This window comes from Pseudopipra pipra, chromosome 3 (assembly GCF_036250125.1).
Source record: "Pseudopipra pipra isolate bDixPip1 chromosome 3, bDixPip1.hap1, whole genome shotgun sequence".
NCBI classification, from domain to species: domain Eukaryota; kingdom Metazoa; phylum Chordata; class Aves; order Passeriformes; family Pipridae; genus Pseudopipra; species Pseudopipra pipra.
The window spans coordinates 86,748,739-86,775,303 of record NC_087551.1 but is presented as its reverse complement, the minus strand read 5'-3'; the positions used below and the strand labels follow the sequence as shown (position 1 = coordinate 86,775,303).

At 41.2% G+C, this 26,565-nt stretch overlaps 1 protein-coding gene across 2 annotated transcripts in view; it reads left to right on the top strand.

Moving 5' to 3' along the window:
• Positions 1-8,940: 8,940 nt before the first annotated feature.
• Positions 8,941-26,565, top strand: part of SMAP1 (small ArfGAP 1) — an 88,534-nt gene continuing 70,909 nt past the window's right edge. Inside the window, exon 1 of one of the 2 annotated variants that reach the window (XM_064650196.1) lies at positions 8,941-9,211. In XM_064650196.1, the coding sequence (XP_064506266.1) occupies positions 9,094-9,211 (118 nt within the window). In that variant the 5' untranslated portion in view covers positions 8,941-9,093. The remainder of the gene's footprint in view (positions 9,212-26,565) is intronic. The other variant, XM_064650197.1, reaches the window with a different exon arrangement.

Below are 26,565 nucleotides of genomic sequence, written 5' to 3'. Positions count from 1 at the left end.
ATTATCAGAATTTAAGAACTGCTGTAGTTTGGTAAGATCTAAGGTTTCTTAGATAATGGGAATTTCTTATAAATGGAAAATAATAATATGACAATTTTATTTTAACCTTAACTATTGTTAATTCACTTATTAAGAGCCTTCTGCTAAGGCTAACAACCACTTGTACTGCATAAGAAAGAGAGTACCAAAAGTCTTATCTGGCATTAAAGAGCTGTCATGGACATGAATGCTCTATGCATGGATAATAAAACCATTCCTATCAGACTATGGTAGTAAGAATAGAGAGAGATAATGGCTGACCTTGGGTGTGTCATTTAAACTGAAGATTCAGAGATGAACCTCAGATCATAGGAGTTGTAAGGACAACATTGCTTATTACAAATTATCCTTTAGAGAGCAAGTAATTATTTCCTGCCTGGCACTAGACTACTATTAAATGTGTGGTGTTAACACCATCTAAATAGAGATTCCAGTCTAAATCACCCTGACACACTAAGTATTCATGTGTTACATGGGACACCTTATTTCAATAATCTGCATGTGCCAGGTCATTCCTGCAACTGATCTGATTAAGAAGGGCCCCTTCTGCACAGCGTCCAAGAAATCAGCAGGGTTAGCAATGTACTAACGCCATTGGTTTGAAGAAGGAGTTATCACTGCACAGCATAAAGTTTTCCTTGCCTTTCCTGCAATAGGAAAGGTACACACCACTCCACACCACAGGCTGTGACCTGCACTCCCTGAGGAGTGGAAATGGTCTGTTCTGCTGCTCCATGCACATATTCCTGTCTTCACAGAATCAGGTACTGACATTTAAAAAAAAAAGCAGTGCTTGTTAAATAATGATCCTCTTTAGTAGACTCTACGTCACATATAAGATACACTTATATTACTTTTTTTTTTAGCCTAGAATATCTCTGTTTTCTTTATAATTCATTATTTCATAGTACTCAGTAAAATCTCCATAATTTTAGGAGACAAATCCCTCCCCCAAAGACTTGCAGTGCATGTTGGAACTCTGCATGGGAGTAAAGCCTGAAAATAAACCATCTTTCTGCACTTCAAAGGTCCTAGAATAATCTGGCAGACAAGTGACATTAAAGAACACAAAATGAAAGATTCAGACGCAAGAAATGAGTTATGGAAACTAGAACTCAAACAAATGCACATTGTTTAGATCATTTTTAGAAGTGAGACATTGGGCTTGTCTTAGAATCTCTAACAGTCCTTTTTATTACTACAAACTGTCTTTAAATGTGCCCTGTGAATTTTATGAGATCAGTCTTTTCCCTTTTCTCTCTGTAACTTCTTCACCCATTACCTAGCTAGCCTTTTTGTTCTATAACCTTCTCCTTTCACTTCCTAAATAAAAAGATCATTTCATATTCAGTAAATTAAACACATGGTTTTCAATGCATGTCTCGGTACACTTTTCTTCCAGAAAAAGAAATATGGTTTCCAGATAAACATCAGAATGAAATAAACACAGAAACAATGTGCCTTTGGGGAGTAAGAAAACACTCCAGGGCTGATTGTATTTGCCAGAACACTGAACATGGACTTATCAGATTGATTAAGTCTGTCATAACAACGAATCATTAAGCTATAAAAGAGAAAATTCAATATTCTTTCTAAAGATAGAAGCCTATTTTTAAACAATCAAAATAATTCTGCACTTAGAAAACCCCGTTGCTTTTCTGTACTAGTATTTTGAACAGGACTTTGATGTCAAAGATGCTGTAGTGGTAAAAGCACAGACATTGCAATGGTAATTTTTCTTTTTTACATGACATATATATGTCTGGGCCCATGTCATAAAGACAAACATGGCAGCTGAGGGGGAAAGGGAAAGGGAAAGGGAAAGGGAAAGGGAAAGGGAAAGGGAAAGGGAAAGGGAAAGGGAAAGGGAAAGGGAAAGGGAAAGGGAAAGGGAAAGGGAAAGGGAAAGGGAAAGGGAAAGGGAAAGGGAAAGGGAAAGGGAAAGGGAAAGGGAAAGGGAAAGGGAAAGGGAAAGGGAAAGGGAAAGGGAAAGGGAAAGGGAAAGGGAAAGGGAAAGGGAAAGGGAAAGGGAAAGGGAAAGGGAAAGGGAAAGGGAAAGGAAAGGAAAGGAAAGGAAAGGAAAGGAAAGGAAAGGAAAGGAAAGGAAAGGAAAGGAAAGGAAAGGAAAGGAAAGGAAAGGAAAGGAAAGGAAAGGAAAGGAAAGGAAAGGAAAGGAAAGGAAAGGAAAGGAAAGGAAAGGAAAGGAAAGGAAAGGAAAGGAAAGGAAAGGAAAGGAAAGGAAAGGAAAAAGGAAAGGGCTGAAGAGCAAAGGACCAACATAGATTCTGTACAGAGAAAGAACTCCTGTTGAAAAGCAATACAGTCACAAGGGGGTTTCCACAAAAACTTCCCTATTCTGTGAAAACTTGGTCTGATCTGGAAGGAATTCCAGAGTCAGCCTAAAGGGAGGCAGCAAAAAGTTGAAGCAAACTAGCAAGCTGGAGCGAATCCCAGTCAGCTGCCTGTGCAGAGATTTCCTGTTCTCCTGCACACGCTGCGTAAGGCCACACGGCTCTTCAAGAGCTGCAAATTCCTGGAGCCAGAGCTCATACTCTCCTGACATCATACTTCCTGTGCAGTATAACTGCAAGTTTTGTACAAAAAAACAAGTTAAAAAGATCACATCAACCATCACTAGCTTCATGCTTCGAGAGACAGCCACACAGGAGATTTTTTAGCTGCCATATGTAGCCACTGCCCTGGGAACACATCCAACTATGTTCAGATCAGAGAAGGGCTGAAGGAAGAGATTATTTTTTTTCTTTTGTACAGCAAATCACTTTTCTCATTTCTTGAGTATCAAGTGGCTGAAGAAAAACATTTTCCTGCAGATATAAGCTCAGTTTGTGAGTGCTATGGACATTCTTTTCTTGATAAAAGACTCACTGCTCTCTAAAAATATCCAGCTTTTGAAGTAGAAATTATTATTCTCCAGCATCTCTGAACTTCAGAGACACTCAGAAGCTAGTATGATTTGCTATAACCCCACCCCCTCAGTCTTCCCCAGTATGAAATTATCTCAAAGGAGCAAAAGTAAAACAAAAATATTTAAAATGTTTGTCTTCAGTTTTTCCACTTCTCTGACAAAGATTCTACTAAGACAAAAATAGGAAGCATTGGCAGGACCACTGCAGACTTTCAAACAGGTAAGATATAGCACACAATTATTAATCACTCCTCATCATAAGGGATATTGAAAAGACATACACTGATTTATTTACACTAGTATTTAAAAAGTACTACAAAAAACAGAAGGAAAAACATAATGTTACAGATGAAAAACCATCTCAAAAGCTGTGTATATGTAGATTCTATTTTGTCTACAACAGTCTGAATGTTGCAATTCATCAGCTAGTCCTTAGCCTGTGCTCTCTGCAAGTTTCCATTGGAGGGAAAGAATGGGCTATATGAATCACAGTTCCTATTGTTGAAGAGCTAAAATGAAGATTTGTGAAGATCAAAAACTGTCCTAGCTTTAGTGTCTATCCTGTCATTTACCCATCAACAAAACATTTTTAAGCTTCAAAGACTCCCTTTTGCACAGTAGTGCATGAAACAGTAACAACAATGGAGCTCAGCTCTCTCTCTTTGTATTTTCTTTTCATATTTTTCCTTGATATTTCAAATTTATGACTCTGCAACTGATTTTACGTCTGATTATTGCTCTTCTTCTTCTCTTAGATATCAAGGACTACTGATACCTAAGGGTGGTAGTCTAATCCTCAAACCCTGACTGAGCCAACTGTGTGACTCACAGAGTTCCATCTAACAGTCTCTCTGTTCAGAAAGCCTAATCTTAAAATGAGATGAATTGAAATGAGAAGACTCAGACTGAAACATACAAATAGCCTTAAATAGCTGAAAATACTCTGTGCGTTTGGAAAGTGCAAAGCATTTAATTTTTAAGATCTCTTCCGTGCTTCCATCAAAACCATATGGAGATTTCATATCCTTACATTCTACACCTACACTATCCTACACTATAATTCACACTAGAATATAGTGGCCAAATACATGCACTAGTTTAAAACATAATTGTATATATGCATATTAGCTCTACAGTATGGTATTTTTTTCCTGAGCTTCCACAATTATGACTGAGAGCAAAGGTCATTGAAATGTATTTAGTCATCTGCATCCATCTATTTAATTTACAGTTTCCCCCCTCAGGTATTAATTTCTATTTGCAATTAAAATGCAGATTGACTAATAACTCTCAAGAAAACAAGACTGCTGGTGAAGGATCATCATGTGCTAGGATGCTACTTTCATAAAAGATGGAGATCTCTTTCTAGTTTTAAGAATTTCTCTCTCAATTTTCAGAAGTTCAAATGACATAACAATCTTTCAATGTATTTCAAATGCTCAGCAGCTATAGAAATCAGACTGCCTTATCTGGGATGTCATAATGTCAATAATTGATCTAACACCAAGTGCTTGGTCTCTGCATAGAAGTAAAGGAAGAACCCAGAAACTGGAGGAAAAATTTACTTAATCTTTGATATCTCAACCCTCCAGTCAAGTTGCTGTACAGAAACAAGCCTCACCTATAAATATTGGTGCTATAATACTTTTTAACCATCTTAGGAGTGACACTATAGCTGTTTGCTTCATTGGCCAAGCAAAAAGTGCTCAAACTGTAAGAACACATGACTCATGCCACCCCTGGGGAACCCTGCAATGCTTATTGACCAGAATTCCAGTTGCAGTGACACTACCAGGCTGTCAAATGTGGAATACCCAGTTTGGGGATGGTGAGATATAATCTTGTTTCTCCTGTGTACCCAGTATATTCAACTATAGTTTAGACAGTCTTGTCCCCAACAACTTTTGCATCCCATAAAGATTTTTTTCATAGCATCAATACATTCTGTACAGTATAACTAAAGTTTTGTAAAGCATAAATTAATGTATTATGATCAAATATACATGTAGTTTGTATATTAACATTAAAAAGTTTATCAAAACAGAATTAAAATTGAGCTTTGAAAACGAAACTTTCTGATTTTCAAAGGCTGTGGTTTGTTGTATTTTGGTTTTTTGTTTTGTTTTTGTTTGTTTGTGTTTGTTGTTTTGTTTTGACTTTTTTGGGTTTGGGCTTTTTTGGGGGGGAGGGTTTGGTAGAAAATACTGCATTTTTAAATACTTTGTTGAATTTGGTTTTGGGGCTGTATTTTTCTTTTTAAGCAAATAAGAAGAATATGGGGAAACCCTTGGTATAGTTGTAGACTCCCTGATAGAGGTGTAATTTCATGTAATGTGATGTTACTATGACTTCCTCTCCTTTTTTTTTTTTAATTAAAAATATCAGAACTAGAGCTGGGCAGGACTTTTTCTACACAAAGTACACTGCTGAAAAATTCTCATTAATTAAAAACAGTGGTGAGAATCCATTTCTTAAATGTCTATCTTTTGCCCACTCAGGTACAAGGTCACCCTCTCTACCCTTTATAGTCAATTAGGAGGCACAAATTATCAGAAAAGTCATTCATGTCCTTCTAACACAGGCCCTTCCAGATGGTAATTGAGCTCACCCCAGTCAAACACCTCTCTGAGAGTGTGACAAACCACCTTCAGGAATGTCTCCTTCTCTCCGCTGGCCATCAAGGGTAGACAGAGTGACTGGCTCATAGCTCAAGATTTTCTTAAGTCTGTGATAGAAATTGCATCTAAAATGTTTGCTAAAACACAGTGTCAACTTTTCAGGTTCTGCCATTGTCTGCCAGCCAAGGAACTCAGGTACCACGTTACTCCAGACTCCACAGCACGGAGAGCCAGCATGGAAGAGTTCATTCCCAGGAAGTTTGACATACATACATATATATATATATATTTCTTTTTACTTAAGATCATGAAACTATCTGAAGCACCAAGTTTTCTTATGAATCAGAAATTCTTGACTGAACAACTCCAGCTGGAACCCTGTTTATTTCTGGACTTCGATATTTGAGGATGAGGCATTAGAAAATGCAGCTATTTTGACACCTGGTTTCAATCCAGTTAATAACTTTGCACCTGATGTATTCTTCCCCATTAAGTCAAATTTATGCTAATACTGTCCTGATTAGCAAATACTATTTAAAGCTGTTTTATGGGACGATTCCTGAATAAGTTGGGTGTCTAGAGTCAGTGAATTTCAGCTATGACATTATAAAACAAGATGAACTTCACAAGTTGTCTGTAGGTATCCCTGCAAAACAGTGAAATAGCCTACAGGATGACAAGTAGTGACAATTAGGGAGAGATCTTTCTCATGCTGGGCAAATCTTTGCTTTTACTGAATACAACACAATCTCTAGCACTGGAAACTGCAGAAGTCCAGTGTTTAAGTTCCTTTATGGAAAATTCAGTTAGCCACATGAAACTCACTCACTTCTGAAGATACAGGTCTTGAAACACAGAGTATGTACTTAAATAATTCCCAAACTGGATTGCATAGGTTGTGCCCTGCAGGGCTTAATGAAAGGTGAAGCAAAGGGCACTGAGCTGACAGGCTCAGCATGACAACTACGTATCTTCTTCTGAAGGAGCAACATCTCTGGCCTCTCTGCACCACGTGTCACGGCATGGTGTGGGCAGACCTTAAGTCATTCTGTAAATCAGGCTGTATCCCGAAAGACATCTTTTCTTCCTTTTTTTTTCTCTCTGAAAAATGCTTCGGGCAGTAACTTCACATCTACAACACTGCTTCTCTTTAGGATCTGGAAGAAGCAGCAAAGGCACAGAAGGGATACATTTTTGTCCTCTTTTGATTCATTTGAACTCTGAGGGAAACACCTAATAATGTATTTACAGCATGCTGTTTTCAAAGCGCTATCTATTAAAATATTAATAACTTGTTCATCTCAGCCCCTTGGTGAAGCAGGTGATTTCGTGTTTCTACTAGAAGCAGAAGTATTTAGAAGGAAAGGATCATTTTCAGACCTGAACACAAAAGCGCATCTTCATGTTTGACTGTTAGAAGAGGATATTCCATATAAATCAAGACATCTAGTTTTAAGGCACTAAGGGCAAAAGTGCACACCAAGCAGTACAATTAGTCTGCACTTGTGTAGGTTTTTTCTGGCAGTATGGAAGACAATTTCAGACTACATGAAAATTACAGGTCAAGCCTGTCATGTACAAAAGCAACTACTATTTTCTTGTAAAATGGCAGTCCCGCTGGTTACTTGGCATATGAGAGGCAAGTTAATCTTCTTTTCTCTCAGGGAATTTCTACCCACTTCTCTTGCTCTGAGTCCTGGAATAACAGCAAGGAGCAGAGGCTGCCCTTCTAGCTGAAACTGGTTTTCTCTAAAAAAAAAAAAATCCAATAATTAAAACCACTTTAGGCTAGAAAAATGTTGTATGCTTGTAGGTAAATATTCAGCTAGAAGAAGTCAGTCCTGTTTAATGTCATGTTTAAGCGGCCAGGACTATTGTGCCCCAATAATCAAGTCTCTGGCAAGGGACTCATGGCGAATATCAGAATACAACCTTTGTGTTGCACACCTTCTGGTGTAGCAAGTCTGGATTTAGACACTGCAGTAAGGCAGCTGGAGCTCAGCTTTGTTGTGCCATTCTGTATTTCTGGTCTTAACCCTTAATGCCTGCTCCAAATAGGATGGTAAATCCTCTGTTGAAATTATGTGTCTATACCACATCCTCATTTTGCAGCCTCACACCCAGTAGCTCACTGGCCAGAACACTCTATGGGCAGATTTTAACTCTCTATTTGAGGGAAATCTAACCACATTCTCCCATTTTGGGTGCTAGCTAGCTACTAATTAACTTGATGTGCATTATTCTCAGTTTTTTCTGTTGTAACTCTTCCAAACCTAGGGGAGTTGGAACTGAGAAAAAGACAGATACAGAGAATGACTCAGTAATTTAACGGCTGAGAGAGAAAAGACCTGAAATTCCATCTGCCTCACTTAAGTATTTTATAGGTTATATATAGGCTTCAGCTCTTTCCAGAAGGGTTGGATTAGAGGCAAAAAACGACAACAAGCTAGAATTGATTTGATAAAAAAGGATGTTACTGGTGAACAGACTCAACAGAGTAGTCAAGAGAGGCAAAGGGACATGATACAAAATGGAGAAAGGGGGCAATATAGACATGGTACAAAGTGTAGAGGTCCAGCCTTGGTCCCAGAAAATCAGCTTGGGCTGTGCCTTCTGCAGGTACTTTGTGTCCAACCAACAGAGCAGCCTCAGGATCCAGCTCTGCCTTCCTCAGAGCATCTCACCACCTCGGTGGGAGTGGAAAAGCCCTAGTCTCCTCACTGTATGGTCTCTGCTGCCTGTAAGGCTTTATTTCAGACAGAAACACGTACTCTTGCAGAAAGTTCAGAGGGCAAGTTAAGGCTATGGCAGTATCTGTTCGGTCCAGAGGCTGTAAGAGCTTATTTTTATTCCCTCAGCACCGGCCTGAAGAAAGAGACACCTGCCTCAAAGACACAGGGGGTCCCAACGCCACGGACACTGGCAGATCCCTTGGCTGTGTGTTTCGGGGTACCTCCCGCCTTGTTGCCACCTGGAGCAGCGCGGCCTCCAGGACACCCCAAGGACCCGTCCCCTCACGGCCGGGGCGGGGCGGGGCGGGGCGGCGCGCGCACAGGTGCGGCGGCTCGCGCCGGGCTCCGCCCCCTCGAGCAGCACCTGGAGGGCGGGATCACCCTCCGGCGGATGGATATTTCACCTGCTGGCTCTTGGTGACCCCCCTCGCCTGGACACCGCCCCTCCGTGCCCTTCCAAAGCCGGGGCGGGGGTTTTCGCTCTTTGCGAAGATCTGCGAGGAAGGGGCGACATCCTAGCGCGGCACTTGAGACGCGGCGGACTATTTTTCGTCTCTCGCGGCATAGGGGGCTGCTGGGGGTGGGGGGGGTCGTGTGCGCGCGCGCGCGCCGGGAGCAGCGGGGGGGAGGCAGACAGACAGGCAGGCAGGCGGGCGGATGCGTCCGCGTCCGCAAGTAGTTCCGGTTGAGGAAGTCAGCGCTCGCGGCCGCCGGTTCCCGTGGCCGCGCCAGGGCAGGAGCGCTCCCGGCCCCGCTCCCGGCCCACTCGAGCCGCGCCATGGCCACCCGCTCCTGCCGGGAGAAGGCGCAGAAGCAGAACGAGCAGCACCAGGCCATCCTGGCCAAGCTGCTGCGGGAGGAGGACAACAAGTACTGCGCGGACTGCGAGGCCAAGGGTACGCGGGGCGGGGGACGAGGGGCCGCCCGGGCGCGGCGCTGCCCCCGCGGGTCCCGCTCGGGGCTGCGAGGACCGGGAGGGGCCGCGCCACGTCCGCAGGGGCGGCTGGGCACGGCGGGCGGCCCTTCCCGGCCCCTGGCCCGGGGGGCGGCAGCCGGGATCGGGACCGGGATGGGCGGGCCCGGGGCAGCGGCGGTGCGGACGGGCAGACAGCCTGTCCTTTCGGTGCCGGCCGCCTCCCGCTCCTCCATGGGCTGGGCTGTAGCTGCCTTGTCCTCCAGCGAGGAACCCCCAGCTGGGGCTTTATGCAATGACTGGCCCAGCCCTTTCCTGAAGTTTCACGGCCGCGTCCGCTTCCTGCGCTGCCAGGTATCGATCGAGAGCGGGCTGTGGCCTTCGGGAAGGGACTGGCCAGTGCCAGGGGTAGATGCCATATGAGTTGAATGTCGACTGTCCAAAACAATATACCCTGTGATGCTGACTCAGTCAAAATGCCAGGCTTTGTGAATCTGGCTGTCTGTGTCTGATTAGATGTGTCACAGATGTAGCTTTGGTGATGAATGAAATTTTAAAGATTATATCGCTATCAAATCTTACATTGCTTTTGTCTAGTGGGTTTTCTTTCCTACACAAAAGTAGATACATATTTGTGTTTGTATTTACCTTGGATTCTGTAGCTTTGAAATAGAAAAACGTAGCACATCCCTCTTTCATCTAGAGTCAATTAATTAAGATCTTACCCTAAATAAGATGACTGCACTGTAAGTTATTAAGTGTAATGCTTCCTGAATAACGACCAGGGGTTCACATTATGATTAGTCAGAGCCACCTTATTCAGTCCTTCTCCATTCGAGTGGAGGTGAAGTACAGTGAGCTTTGTTTGAGCAACCAGAAATGGCCCTGTGTTTGTAAATTCTCTTTCCAATCTCCATATGCTGATTTTTTTTTTTGCCACTGACATAAGACATGCAGTGCCTTGAACAATCAGAAACAGGACTGTATTTTCCTAAGATATAACCCTAAGAATTATATGATGTGAATTACACCAAAGGTAATAGATCTTTATATTTTGTAGCTCTTCTTAAACATTTTCTAGTATAGTTCTTCTTGCCTCCTGACTTCTGGTTACCATGTAAAAGACTCATTGTAACTGGCGGTTTTCTGGAAAAAACATGTTTGTATGTTTTGTGTGTTATTGGCACTTCAGATTTCTGTGCTGAATGCTGCTCTGAGTTGTTTGCTGATGGAATTCCCTATATATATTGTTCTATAGCATAGGCCTTAGAGCTGTGTTGCTCAAGATCAGAGTCTGGAATTCTCCAATTACTTTTTGTTCTACCTTCTGAGTTTCCTCTTTCTAACCATCACCTGGTCAAAGTATTGTTTGTAAGTCTCTGTAGTCCTTGATGCTTGGTAACTTTTACCCTTTCAGTTCAACAGTGCTGACACTTTCATCTTCCTCTTCCTTATATTTGTGTTAATTAATGTACAATAATGTATTTTTATTCATTGTTCTTTTCTTTGGTGTTTTGTTTTGTAAGATCAAGCTTCAGTGTATCTTGAATTTGGTTCTTTTCTGTTCAGGTTCTGGAGGACCTACCAATCTTGACCTGGCTGCTTTCTGCTAGTACCTCTTAATTCAGTTTCCATCCTTCTAGTAAACTATTTTACTTAAGTCTGATGGGGCTTCTGAAGCTTCTTGCTTTTCCCTTTTGCTCAACTCCGCTTCTCCTTTGCTGTCTGTCTGTGTGTCAGAGGCATGGCTTGCTTTTACCCTGTCCTTCAGGAAAGCTGGCCTGAAAATACTGGGTGGTGCAATTTGAGGGAATTATGGGTTGTTTATTTATTCTCTTTCTCTCTTCAAGTTTAATTTTTACTTTCTTCATCCTGTTCTAGCAACTCTTCATTTAAGTCTTTTATCATATTAGATTTATAGTGCTATCTGACTTTCTTTGCCTGTACTGTATTTAAGTGTATGTTTTTTTTATAGATGGAGAGGAGTGTATGGAATGATAAAGATGCTTTAGTTGCAGCTGTTCTAGAGGTGCTCGACTGAGGGATGGTCATATATGCTCAGTCTTTGTAGATCTCTTTCCTTAAATTAATGAAGTTTCTTTCCAGGAAGGAGAGTTGTGTGAACAAGTTGACATTCTTTCACTATGCCCTGAAGTCTGGATTTCTGTATACTTCCAGAAGACATAGCTCAGAAAAAAACCCAAGATCAATTGTTTAGTTGAAAATCAAGCTTGTCATGAGCCTGTAACGCCACTGTTGAGCTCTTCCTTGTTATATCAGTCTTTGTTAAAACTTCATGTTAACAAAATAAGTGAAAAATCTGCAGCCAGCTAGCAGTTTTTTCCTAATATGTCACACGTTTAATCCATGGTGTTTGAGTGCTCATGACTTGCTGCCGTCTGGCAAAGCTGTAGTTTTGCTAGTCCTGGAATGCAGTGCTGTCTGAGGCAGTAGCTATTAACATGGCTCTGTTAAGCTAACCAGAGTCTGTCAGGTCTTTGTGTGACTTTCCCCAGACTGTGACAGTCTCCTTCACCTCTTGCAACACTAACAGCATCCCTTTCATCTCTGGTCATGTTTGTCATTAGTCTGGAGTTCCCTTTTGCCACTTCCAATAGGGAGCCTCTTCATCCTGGATTCTGCAGACATGGACATGAAACCACTCATGACAAAATATTTAGGACTTCTGCCAGTCCTAGTTCATGTTTTGTAAAAAGCGTGTTTTTCCTTTTGTTAGTGTAATTTATTCTGTTTTCTTTGAAATGTTGTCTGCTTTAGTTTCTGTTACTTCCCTCTCTTGTGTGAACTTTGCTCCGTTTTCTGTCATTGTCTTCTCCGTTGCTCAGTAGGATCCCCTGAGTTCTATATTTTGGGTTTTTTTTCCTGTTCACCTAATTGTGAGGTAACACCGTCTTCGCGATTAACTCTGGTTGTGTTAACTGTGTTGCATTTGCGTCTCAGGTCTTATTCTGGCGCTGTTTAAAAACATTGTTTTCAGTATGGTCTTTCAGATAGCTGTCAGTTCAGCATGGGTTCTTAACCACAGCTGTCATCCTTAATTCCTTTCTCTCACCCTAGGTGTTACAGTCTTTCTTAAACCTGAGGTATTATATTTACCCTGGGCTTCTGTCCAGATAGTTGCATCAAAGTGTTGTGGAAATTTTGCAGATTATGCTTGTATATCTGTTTTAACTGCTATTCTTTGAGCCTTCAGGAATTCTTAAGTAGCTAGGTGTAATTTAAAATCTTGTAAATATCTTCTTGACCCTTAAAAATTTAATCTGATCCTATTACCGTATTTATCACTTGTTACTTTCATTGTATCTGCAGTAATGCCACTGTTGAACTCCTTTGTATCATTAAGGCTTCTCCTCTGGCTTGTACTTCTTGCATCAAGAAGATGATCATCAAAACTTACTACCATTCTGTCACTCCTAAATTACTGAGTTAGCTCTCCTTGCTCTCAGATATAGGACCACCATCTGTATTTCCTGTGAGGAGATTTGAAGCATGCACCTTTCCTGTATTATCACATGCTTGCTCTGTGTAAGAATTCAAAAAGTTACTTCTTGGTCTTCCTCAAAATAATCTTCTGTCATTAATAGTGGTCTTGTATCAAGAACAAACCAATCCTTTGGTTTCTGATCTGCTTTTTCAAGTATGTGGTATGCAGACATGTTAGATGGCTTTGGAAGGTGTAGAATGCAGCTGAGGACATTAAGTAGTAATGTCAGAGTAGCATTAAGTAATAATTAGGATTTCTGACTCTGGCAACAATTTTTGGAAGTGGTTTTTATTCTGTATTTGCCTTTTGCCTGTTAAAATAGTTGCTGTGAATCTGATTGTCACTGCTAAAACGTGTTGGAAACTACCTGTCGTAGGGCCATACGGTAGTTGCCATATGTCACCTTCAAACTGTAAATCTTACAGCTGTCAGAAAGAGTAGATGACACTCTGTGGGGAAGAAGCCTAAAAATCAAAGGTTCTGGAACTGTTTTTTCAATCACTGAGACTTTTGGAAGAGTGGGGAGGTTGTGATGACATTTGACAAGGCAGTGCTTGTCTGTGTACTGCCTGTTCTTTACATCCCTGCCTGAACAGCGGTTACAGTTACTTACATAAGGCAGTAAATGTCTTGCCAGTGTTATACTACTGCAAAGTAGTTACACTTCTGTTTTTGATATTTGTGGGAAATAATAGGATGTGTTGGCAGTAGCTTAAGTCACCCTGAAGTTTTCAAAGAGAGGCAGCTGAAATGCCTTTGTGATCCTTTTCTTTGTATAACTAAGTAAAGCTGGTAGGAACTGGAAGGATCTAGGAGAGGGAAATAGATGGACAAATCTGTAGCTATATGAGGTGTATAGACTATGCTGAAGGCTGTTGTAAAGCATGTGAATTTTTCTTCCATTTCACTGTAGAGGGAAGGTAATGCATTTTTTTATTGTTGTTTCAATGCTGGTATTTGATTCCCTTAAGCAATAATACCTCTTAGAGATCTGTCAGATGGAGCCAAAATAAAAAACCTGTTAATATCAGTCAGGGACCCTTTGACTATAGGGGATATAATTTGCTATTTCTGTGTAGTTAATACCTACTCATAACATGCCAGAAGTCTCCTGTGTTGTTATTGCTGGGCAGCAAGGCTGGTGTTACTTGGATGCTGATATTAAACAGTACTGAATCAAGTACTTAGAAATTAAAGTGTGTGATGAAGCACAAAAGGAGATGCTTTTTTCTTAGAAGGTGACAAGATATTCACCAGAATCAAAGGTCTGTGCACCTAGGCAAGCAGGCCTGTAAATTGAAGACAATCAGTCTTGGTCGAGTGTTCTTGATTGTCTCTGCAAATGTGGAACATAAGATTGATTACTGTCCTTAACAATGTTTGAAACCAGTGTGAATGTTCTCTGACGTATCATTTCTGTTTGCTATGATTGTATTTGGATGCATTTGTCTTTAGTACAAATGGATTGACTACTGAAGACTGCTTGTAAATTCATCTCTCTGTCAAGGAGGCAATTACTTGAGTTGTCAGCTGCTTTCCAATTTTTTAAAACTGTAACCAATTGTAATTGGAAGCTTGCAGACCTTAGTATAAACAATTGTAGATGTTTTGGGCCTTCAGAAAAAGTGAATAAATTTCTGTATTGGAGGAAGTGGTCTGGTTTTTTGGGTTTTGTTTTTTTTTTTTTAATATTTGCTTACTTCATGCCTGGTAGTGCTTGAAACATGTTTAAATGATCTGGTACCACAATCCTAGCACGAAGAGGCACATGGATGCTGTTGCTTGTTCAATGAGATTAAAATTGGTTTATTTTGGTTATAATAGTAATGAAAATACTTTTCAGTACTTAGAGTTGTACTGTACAGTCATTGAATATCTATATGTAACTGAAGACTTGGTCTTTTCTGTCTGAAAAGTGAAAGGTACAGGCTCATAGGGGTGTTGGGAGAGACTGGACAGGAAAGACTGCAGTACTGAAATTTGTTTAGGTAGAACCAATTGTTACAGTTTTGTCTTTAAGTAAACCTAATTTTAACTTCCCTAACAATTGGCCAATCCCAAACAGAAAGTCTCTCAGCAGTAGGGGAGCAAAAAATCTAGTTTAAGTAAGTGGGTAGACTAGCTGTCAGTAGAAATCTGGAATATTCCAGGTGTGTTTAAAGCTGCTATGATTACTTTTTTTTTTTTTTTACAATTTAAGTCTTGTACGAAATCTCTTCTGTGTCTGGGAGATCAACTCAAATGTTTGTGTGTGATCACAGCTTTTTGTGAAGCTTCTTTTGCTCTTTAATTGTTTGATTGTGTGGTCTTTCCACGGTGTTAATCTTGCCTGTATACTTCAATAAATAGTGTACTTCTTCCTCAAGATTTAACCTAAAACAGGTGGATATCTTATAACCCACTGCCCCCAGCTCATGCAAGGCTTCAGCTTTTGCTTCTTACAGTGTAAGAAAGCTTTGGGACAGCTCATCAACAGAGCTCACACTGGGACAAGGCCTGGCTGCAGTACCTCCTCAGGTGAAGTTCTTCCCTGTATTCCTCTTAAGGTGGAGGAACTCTTGAAGTAGGGCATTATGGGCAATGGAAGACAGTTGGATTATGTTGGAGGTCAGTTCCAGACATCTCCAGTGCAACTTCTAGCCCTGTATTGAAGTTCAAACACAAAGTAATAACTGACCAATAGATTTAGTGCTCTGTGGATATTCTGTGCCAGTGACCATAGTTGCAAATATCAGATGTTACTGCAGGTCACTTGGATCAAGAAATTGCTGGTACTTCTCTGCGCGTTTCTGTTGCAAGGTTGGTATTGCTGCTGGGAGATCAAATTGGTAAAGATTGTGTGAGCATTACAGACTGGAATGTGAATTGACAGATGCAACAATTGGAAGCTTCTAGCTGTCCAGTGAGGCTTTGCAATATACTTCCTTAAGGAATAATGAAGGCAAACCATTTTGATTCAGGGTGAGTCTTACTTAAACTTTGCAACTGGAATGATCTATGTTGAACTATAGAATTTCTAGTGATACAGTTCCTTACTATAATTAGTGACTCTTTGGTACTTACAGTCTTGTTTTTCTGGCCTCTTTTTGAAGATAGTGCCTTCAAAGTCCTTAAGGGACCAGATACTGTATAACCAGATAGGGTTTTTTTTTCCTGTTTCCCTGCTACTAAATAAAACTACCTCAATGTTCTGTTTTTGTTTTATATGCTCTTACCTGTTGCTGACACTGGTTGGATGAGACTGAAACTTAGGAATTAGTTGCTGTTGCAGCCCTGAAAGTGGTAATTGTCTTCCCCAAACAAAGAGCCTCACTTGCTGGGAGAATAGTGTGGCAGTTTTAGCTTAGAACTTAGAGAACCACTCTGAGTAGGTTGGGTATTGCAGTGTTGGGTGACTCTAGTGGTGCCTGTAAGGAAGGGATTTGTTTCCATCTCTTGACTCTTACAGATCAGAAAAATACTCTCAAAAAGTCACAGGAAATCTGCTTAGCTTGTAATAGAACAGTTATTTGCAAAATCTGAAGGCTTTTTACCCAGGTCCTTAAAATGGTATTTGTGGGTGCAATCTCCATTCTTCAGGACTTAACTGAACTTGATTGGATGAGACCCAAAGTGGTGTGATGTAGCTTTGAACTTAGTATTTCTTTAACATAAGGCTGGACTGGGTGACCTCTGGAGGTCCCTTTCAACCTAATTATTTCTGTGACTACTAATAAAAATATTTGTGGGATTTGGTTCTTTATTATGCTGCAAATTTTAGATTCTCTGAGGTGTATTATACAGATGCAAAATTCCTTACATGCTTAGTTTGCTGCCCTACATTGAGAAGTCACTGGCAGTCTAAGGTGTTTCCATTGTGTGAACCATAAAGGTGGGACAGTTCCTGAAAAGTGATCATTAGTATTGATAAGACCATGTTCTTGCCTTTTGGAGTTCGAAACACCTCAGTCCTTCTGGTCAGGGTGTGTCTCCGAATGGTACCTAAGCTGTGGTTCTGCCACTCTCCACATGAAAAAGCTGCCACTGCAGGATGCTGTTTATACCAACTGGTCTTTCCTTTGTTCCTAAATTTCCTTTTGTGTAGTGGAATGATGCTGTCTTGTGAATCTGCCCTCTTTGATCTGAATGCTGTAAAGAAAGAGCAACTGTGCTGCAGCTTTAAGAGGTCTTTGTACACGATACAGAGGAAGCAATCAGATATATCTGTATGATATCCAGACTTTTAGGGAGGTACCTTTTCCTGGAGAGGTGATTCTGTCTTTAATGCATATGCCCTATAGGACTTGAGTCAATTATCAGACATTACTCAGGGAGTAGTCAGCAGTTGATTTAGCTCAGGTGTCACATTGTCCTAGACTAGCTTGGTAAGGTTCATTTGGGTATGATTCAGCTTTACATTAGGAACTGAGATGCTTCATTTTGTTCTCTTGTGGCCACAACTAAATTCTCAAAGGCATAATGACTTTGCCTTCTGAACAGGTAAAGTTTTTTGTTGATATCTTATTCTCATGTTGAGATTCTTAAAGAGTTATCCTATGAAACCCATGACTAGTTGAATCTACCTTCACTGTCCTGTCAATAAGTTGTTTTTAGATATTATGAAAAAGTAAAAATTATTTAAGACTGAGCCATGTTTTTTATTGGCATTGCAGAGTGGGATAGCTCGTGCAGCTGGAGGATTGCAGTGGATAAGTGCAGGTCCTTAGGAAGGGCAGACTGGGATGGTGATCAAGGGAAATGGCCATTTGCTGTGAGAGCAGTGGGGCTGCCTGTAGCTTTGCCCAGAGATGGTTAATGAACCAGTTGAGAGCTTATGGGTCAGGATTAGAGGCCAGACTGTCATGGGTGGTGGTGTGTGTATCTGCTTCACACTGGGTCAGGAAAGAAGTAGTAATAAGGATTTCGTTGAATAACTCAAGCCTAACCTTCACAGGCCTTGATGCTCATGGGAGTCTCGAACCACCCTGCTTATTTTCTGGAGTAACAGCATAGCATGGAATAAGTAATCAAGGAGACTTTTGGAATGCATTGATGACCACATCTTAATACAAATGGTTGAGGACCTGTTACAAACAGGGAAGGACAGGTTGAGGATGTAAAGGTTAGGACTAGTCTTGGCTGCAGTGGTTGTGAAATGGAAGAGTTCAGGATCTGAAGAGGAAACAGCAAAGCAAAAAGTAGGATTGCAACTTGATCTTCAGGAAGGAAGATTGTGTTCTGTTCAGGGATCTTCTTGGAAGAATCATTTGGAAGATGGTTCTGAATAGAGAGATCCATGAGAGCTGGTTAACTGCTTTAAGCTCTAGTGTGGTATATCCAAGTGAACAGAAAATTTTGTGAAGGCAGCAGAGGTCCTGCTTAAATGAACAAGCAGCTTCTGAGAAAGCTCAGGCATAAGAAGGAAGCATATAAGAGGTGGAAGCAGAGACAGGTGGCCCAGGGGGATGCACGGCTACTCAGAGCAGAAAAGTAAACAGGTGGAAAAAATGGGCCAATGGGAACCTTATGAGGTTTGACAAAGAGAAATGCAAAGCCCTGTCCCTCGAGAAGAGGGGGCTAGGGGTGCAGAGGAGATGCTGTAGGTCAAAAATTGGTCATGAGCCAGCAATGCACCCTTGCCAGAAAGAAGGCAAACAACATATTGGATTGTATTTCAGGAAGGGTGTGTTCACAGTGTCTGGAGGGAGGCAATCCTTTTTCCTCAGCGCTGTGAGACTGTGTATGTAGTGCTGTGTCCATTTCTGGGCTCCACAGTACAAAGACAGGGACAGACTGTAGCAAGTCCAGCAAAAGGGCACGAAGGTGAAGAGACTGTGTGCCTAACAATCAAGGGGAGGCTGAGAGAGCTGGGATTGGTTAGCCTGGAGGAGAGAAGGCTGGTGGGGAGATCTTTTCAAGGTGTATAAATACTGGTAACAGAGTAAAGGTGATGGAGGCAGGCTTACCTGTGATATCTGGTGATAGGACCAAAAGGCAATGAACACAAATGGAAACACAGGAAATTGCACTGAAACATAGGAATCAACTTTATTCTGGGAGATGTTGAATACTGGAGCAGGTTACCTGGAGAGGGTGTGGAGTATCCATTCCTGGAGATACTGAAAATCTGATTTGGAACAGCCCGAAGCAACTTGCTGTATTTTCTGTGCTCTGAGCACAGGGCCTTGGACTAGCTGAACTCCTGGGGTCCCTTCTGGTCTCTGCTACTTCAGATCCAATTCAGTTGTTGCATCACGTACAAGGTGGTATGGAGTCCCACTGCAGATACCATGTAAATTTTTTTCTTTTTTTCTCCCTAGTGCAAGTATCAGCCTATGCAGATTTAAAAGAAGGTTCTTTTGTTTAAAGTCGAAGTCTCTTATGAGAAAGAAAGGTGATTAAACAGCAGTAAATACAGGCTGTAGTAGAGCCTTAACTCTTCAGGAAGTGTAGGAATCTCGCTGTGATTTGTGCATCCAGAGATAAAAAGGACCAAATCTAGCTATTTGAAGCAAGTGGGAATTGAGACACGATGGTAGAAGGGTTACCGATGTCTTGTTTGACTGAAATTCTGTTCAAATCCAGCTGGAAGAATACTTTCACTACTTAAACTGCCTCATAGAGCTGGTAGAAAATTGTTTAGAGCTTGGGTCCCTTGTGTCAGAAATTTCCCTGGATCTTAAAACTGCTGGTTTTAACTCCATATTATGTCTAAAAATTATGTCCCCTGGAAGACTGGGGCAAAAGAGAAACTGCTACAGATTCCTGTTTTTCTTCCATTCTGACCTCTTATCTGATTAATGTTTGAGAGCCTATCTCAGGAACCCTAAACTGTCAATTGCCCTTTTCCTCTCTTGGGTTAGAGGTGTTTTCATCCTGTAGACCATGGAGAAAAAAGAGGTAGAAATTGTAGCTCGGTCCCTGTCAGAGTGGAGCTGTGGACAGCCGTGCATGATACTTAGAGGCAGTGTTGCCAGGCAACTAACTTTGCAGTTGTGGTTTGGTAGAAGAGCAGTTCTGTTTCTGAAAGCTGTACTCGGCTATGATTTTGTGTTAAAATATATTGATTAAGAGTGGGGACCTGTCTCTGTTGCATGGATGAGAAAAGGAATGTGATATTCCACATTTGGCTATCGACTGCTATACTCTTATGTTCCTTCCTCCTTTTTAACAAGAAGGGAACAAGAGTCTAATGCATTTTTACTGAAGTGTTTGAACGAAAATGAATGAAGCTTCATAGAACAGGCCTTCACTGGCAGTAGTAGTCCTATAGGAATTTCTGCAAAAGAAGATGGAAGTGAATAATTGTGTAGCCTGGTATTCCTGAATGCAGCTGAACTTGAAGGGGATTCAAAACACGGCAGTGAGTGGCAACTGGGACTGAGTGATCGTTTTAAATAAGCTCCTTGTAATGTGTGCTCAAGTAATTTGGATTTAAATTTGTGATTCACAACAATTTATAGAAGCAATCAACAAGTAATGATGCTTTTATAATATATAGGGACTGATTTTCCCATTAAAGTATGTACCTATGGCATACTTGCCTGTTACCTGTAGAATAACAAAAATATCCTTTTAAACACGGCAAATGCCACACTTAATGTTCACTCTTTACATCTTCAGTAGAAGTATGCTTGTGCATTTGAGCTCCCCTCCTAAACGAAAGAGAGATGCCAATAAGACACTGGGTGTAGACTTTTTGGTCTTTGTTCTCATTGCCAAGTGATAGGTGAGTTATTCTCGACTTTAAATATTGAACTGCTGTGTTGGGTTTGCCTGGGTGGAGTTAACCTTCCGTGTAGCAGCCCTCATGGTGCTGTGCTTTGCAGCTGCTGCCAGGGTGTTGATAACACTGGTGTTTCAGCTGTTGCTGAGCAGTGCAAGTACAGCATCAAGGCTGTCTCTACAGCCTCACCCAAAGGCCACTAGACTAGAGGTGGGCAAGAGTTTGGGAGGGGATGTATGTAGCCAGGACAGCTGACCCAAACCAACCAGAGGGATGGGCTATAAAAAGTGATGCATTAAAAGCTAAAAGAAAGTAGGGCATGGGGAACATTTGTTGTTAAGGTGTTTGTCTTCTAGAGCAACCACTGTGTACTGAGGCCTTGCTTCCCAGCAATTCCCTTGCTGATGGGTGAATAAATATTTTTCTTCTTTCTTCTGCATATGGCCTTTGCTTTTCTGTTCTAAACTGCCTTTATCTTGACCCATGAAGGTTTTTTTCATCTTATTTTCTCCTCCTTGGTTGGTGTGTGATGGCCAGCCAAGGTTAATGTACCACAACTGCTTAAAGTTTCTTCTGTGTTCTGAGTAGAAGGTAACTGCTGTTTCCATTAATAAAGACTAAGAAGCCTTGGTTCACTTTTCTGGGTGTTCTGTAGCATGTAGAAAGCAGCCTTTGAAAGAAGGCCCTTCACACTTGCCTTGTTCATTGCAATTTCCATGGAGTTTGGGTATTCATGGAATCTCTTCTTAAAAAAAGGTTACTCCAAAATATATATTTATGAAGCAAAAATATTCTGTGGTTGGTCTTAAAGAAAAAAAAAAACAACCTGACAAGATCACATGCTTGAGATTCCTGCAAAGCTTTGAGAGTAAATTTTGAGAATTGATACTTGTCAAGCACCCTTAATCGTACTTTGAACCCATACTCTCAATCCTATATTCCAGACTAAATGCAGTGGACTACTTTGATAGTAGTCTTTGGCATCTGAAGAAAATGGTGTTTTGAGGAAACATATTTTATAGCAACAACTTATTTTCTACAGAAACTACAGAGAAACATTGGAAAAAAAACTTATACAGTAAAGCCATGAACTTGCTCTCCATTTTTTGAAACTCAAATTTAGTTAAAATAGCTTTGAAGAACACTATTTAAAAATAAATTTGTTTTTTCCTTTCCCAGTCACATGTAGCTGATATAATGATGTCTGAATGTTGATTATAGTCTGTCATGCTGGAATGTTAGTTTGAATTATATTTAATTTAGTATCATCTTGTGTGAGACTGCCTTAGTTTTAGGAAGAAAGGACGTGCCTTTAGAAAGATGCAAAACGTGTTTAAGCCTCAAATGTGTGGCATGATGCATTTGGATTGGATATAAATAAGTTATTTTTTGGTTAAAAATAAGAAAACTTCAAATACTGGACCAAGTTGTTCCTCAGAGAGATGGTGGAATATACCTTAGAGGTGCTCAAAGCACCTGAACAAAGCCTTGAGCAGCCTGGTCTAATTAGATCTGATTGAAACATTAGGTTAGTCTAAATGACCTCATGAATTCCATTCACAGCTAAATTATTTTATAGTTTTTATTCAGTGATGGAGAAAATACAGTAATTCTATCTTTTAAAGAACAGGTGTTAAACATCTCACAGAGCACAGATACCTTCTCTTCTATGTATTGGCCCAAACCCAGCTTCAAGGATGGGCATTGAAGAACTCTGAGGTGTGAGCTGTATGCTGAGACACTGGGAGAGTACAGTACTGGGGTGTAGCTAGCCTGGCATGCAGGTCCTGGACATTTGTGGGAAGGATTTGTGTCTATGCCACTGGAGCTTAAAGTGGAGGAAAGCCCTGATTTTGTCTGTCCTCTTCAGCCTGTTCTTTCCCATGGTTTCTTGTTAAGTTCCACAAAAGAGGTCCACAAAAAGTTCTGCTCCGAAGATTGATAATATTGTTACAGTAAAACTAGGGGATCATCCAAGACTAGAGCTACATTTGTGTGGTAGCTGTTCCTAGCAATATATTAGGGTTTGAATGTGGACAGACAGGCTCTCTGTAGGTAAGAGAGGTGGGAATAGTGCAGCATAAAAAATCTACTTGGTCTGATGTACATAACCTGCAGAGGAAGTGAGGGAAGACAGTATGTAGAGGAGGAATGTAGGTGAATATGTCTCTGCAGTGAATATGGATGTTGTGGGATTTCTTTGTAACCCATGCCAGTGGGATGGCAGAAGGAATCAGAAGGGTAAGAGAGAAAACTCATGGTTTGAGATAAAGACAGTTTAATAGGTAAAGCAAAACCTGCACCCACAAGCAGAGCAAAACAAGGAATTAATTCACGACTTAGCAGCAGCAGGTGGGTGTTCAGCCATCTCCAGGAAAGCAGGGCTACATCGCATCTAACAGTTATGTAGGAAGATAAATGCCATCACTCCAAATGTTCCCCCTTTCTTCTTCTTACTCCAGCTTTTATTGCTGAGCATGGTGTTGTATGGGATGTCCCCTTGGTCATTTAGGGTCTGCTGTCTCAGATGTGTCTCTTCCTGTCCTCTTCCCTGTTCCCAGCCTCCTCACTGGCAGGACAGTCTGAGGAGCAGAAAAGGCCTTCATGTTGTGTAAGCACTGCTCAGCAGTAGCTAAAACATTGGTGTGTTATCAACACTGTTTTGGTTGCAGATCCAAAACACAGCACCAGAGAGGCTGCTATGAAGAAAATAAATTCCATCCCAGCACAAACCCATATAGCAGAGAAGATTGGTATGAGAAACTGTCTGGCCAGTCTTTACAGATGGTTTTCAGTGTATTTCTACAGTCTAGAGCCTGAAATTTGGCACTGTGCTTTGGCGGCTTATGGCTTGGGTGGGTGCACTCTTTGCTGGGTATGAACTGGCTGTGTGGCCAGGCCCAGAGCGTGGTGGTGAATGGAGTCACATTCAGCTGGCAGCTGCTAACCAGTGGTGTTCCCCAGAACTCAGTCCTGTTTGATATCCTTATCAATGGTCTGAAGGAGGGAAGTGAGTACACTGTCAGTTGCAGATGACACCAAATTGAGTTGGGAGTGTTGGTCTGCTGGAGGGCAGGAAGGCTTTACAGAGGGATCTGGACAGGCTGGATTTGTGGGGGGAGGCCAGCAGTATGAAGTTGAATCAGGTGAAGTGCTGGGTCCTGCTCTTGGGTCACAACAACCCCAGGCAGTGCTACAGGCTGGTGGCAGAGTGGCTGGAGAGGAGCCCAGCAGAAAGAAACTCGGGGGTGCTCTTGACAGCTGGCTGTCAGAAGACATGGAGGTGCTGGAGCGTGTCCAGGGAAGGGCAGTGAAGCTGGTGAAGGGTCTGGAGCGCAAGCCTTAGAAGAAGTAGCAAGGGAGCTGGGTTTGTTTAGCCTGGAGCAAAGAATGCTCAGGGGAGACCTTATCTTTCTCTACAACTACCTGAAAGGAGGCTGTAACCAACTGCGGGTTGGCCTCTTCTCACAAGTGAGAAGTAACAGGGCAAGAGGAAATAGGCTGAAGCTGCATCTAAGGAGGTTTAGATTAGATATTAGGAAAAATTTCTTTACTGAAGGGGTGGTCAGGCATCGAAACAGGCTGCCCAGTTCCAATGCCTGAAGTGTTGAATTGTCCCTGGAAGTGTTCAGAAACATAGATGTGGCACTTGGCCATGCTAGGTTAATGGTTGAACTTCATGATCTTAGAGGTCTTTTCCGACCTTAATGACTGATTCTATGGTCCTTGCATAGAGAGACTTGGATCACTGCATCTTTTTCAAAGATAGGTTTATGCTGGAGACGTTATGGGGTTGCATTTACCTGCTTTGTAATGTACAAGGGAGCGCATCTCTGGAGTCATTGAGGACTGCACAGAGGTTGTATAGTTTGTGGAGTGTCTACTTAAGTCTCTTCACTTATATTTGAGGAAAAATGGTTCAGGGAAGATCACAAGCACAATTACTAGATAATTTCTCTCTAGTAGAAAAAGGTAACCTTTATTCTTGTTTATGGCACACTGGCTATATTATAAACCTGTCTTGCAAACAAATCTTATTTCTGAGACTTTTGTCATAGTTAAAGGAAGAACTTCAATTGCTGGCTAAAGGTTTTTTTACAACAGATGCTTATATAACCATTATCCTTTGCCTGGCTACGTAGGGGGATTCCTACATCCTAACAGAGTAGCATAGATTTACATTTTTTTCTTTTCAGAGATGCTTTTACTTAATGCTTAGCCTACCAACTTATGAAAACATTTTGTAAGAGCTCACTGTTCCCCATTTTCTTTTTATTTCTGCATATAAAAGGAATATAAATTGTACACTTAGAACCGTAAACCTTTCAGCAATTCCTTGCTGACAAGGGAAAAATTGCAGTCAGGACGAGCTCCAGAAGTTTCCTACTAATACTGTAGTATGCTACATAACCTTGTCTTTTCTAGAAAGTACCAAATGCTGCTAACAGGAAATGACAGCTTGCACACCTTGTTCTCGCAGCCTGAACTCTGACACAGGCAGGATAAAAGTGGAGTGCTACTCCTCAGCCAAACTGAAATTTCATTTCTGAAGCTGTTTGCTAATTGAATGTTCTGGGGTTGGTACCTCTGTCATTTCTCATCCTTAGGACACTGACTTTATTTTCCCAAGGGTGTGCTGTAGCAGGCCAGTGTCCCACACGGCTGTAGAAGTGCTGTGACTGTGTCCCATGTACTCTGCGTGTGCTCTTCATATACAGTCACCCACACGTGTGCTCTGCATAACCGAGTATGAGCATGGTGGGTGTGGTTGCCAGCCAAGGATCAGGAGCTGCTCTCTGACAGTTCTGTAGCTGGTTATGATCCTGCTTACCTGCGCAGTGTTAGGGTGGGTGAGGTTTGTGGTGTGAAGTACTTCCAAGTAAGGAAGTACTTTGTGAACTGGTTTTCAACTTTGTGAAATGATTTTAAAGGAAGTTTCCATACAAAACACTGAGTTAAACTGATATTTGCATCAAAAGTAAGTGTTTTAATGAGGTAGGTATTCTATTTAAATCCTGCCATCTTAGAAGTAAGATGAATAGGAGGCCTTGGTGATGTTTTGGGGAACAAATCTCCAAAAGCTGTTCATGATCTCCTTTTTCTTTTAATTTACATCTAGAGTGATCAACTACATATTTATGTATAGAACTTTGTGGTGAACTCTAAATATTGTATTTCACAGCTTAGCATTTGCATCATATAATCACATAACATTTTATTTTGGAAAAGCAAACTTATCTTCTCCCAATCTTAGTCAAAAGATTTTTAGTAGCTGACTGTTAATAAGGCCAAAAAAATTTCATTCTTTCCCTTTGTCACATTACAACATTGCTTGTGCCAAAGGGCTGTTAGACAAGAAAAAGGCTGTTCATCTCAAGAATAAACTGACATTTCCTGTGTATCTCCAATAGCTGTAACTAACCAGTTCTCTGATTTACAAACTGCGCTTTTTTCATATTCCAAACTTAATTTTCTGTATAAAGCTTTTGCTGTTTGAAATTACTTGGATGCATTCCAGAATTAAAGTAGTTATGAAGCCAGCCACTTGATTTTGTGGCTTAAACATAGAACTGAAGGAACATTCATGTCACTGTATTTCCTTTCTAGTTGAGGCTTCATACAGCCCTTGAAATTTCTTTGAAATGCTTTTAGCAGTTATTGATGCTACTGAATCAAGTGGATCAGTGAGCTGAAGGAATAATTGAAACTGGTTGATACATATTTCTCTGACTTCAAGAGGTGGGACAGGTTGTGCAGGGGAAGAGTTTTGTTTGTGATACTTTTAAACTGCCTCTTTGGAGTTGTGCATAGGACTGAGCTTAATGGATTTGTTGATGACTTTCATGAAAAATGGTTATCCAGGAAGACAGATTTGGAGGAATTCTGTCCCTGAAACTCTCTACCGCTTACCTGACACTGGCTAAAAATAACCAAGCAATGCTTCTAAGGCTTGTCTTCACACTGTTCTTACAGTACACCTTGAACCATGTGAATCTCAGCTGTTATCAAGCTGGGCTCTGGAACGGTGTGCTTGAATTGTCTGCTTTCAGTACAACTTTATGCTGTTGAGTTTGATTTTATTTAAAACTACAAAACCAACCCATTTCAAACAGTTCTTGTTTGAACT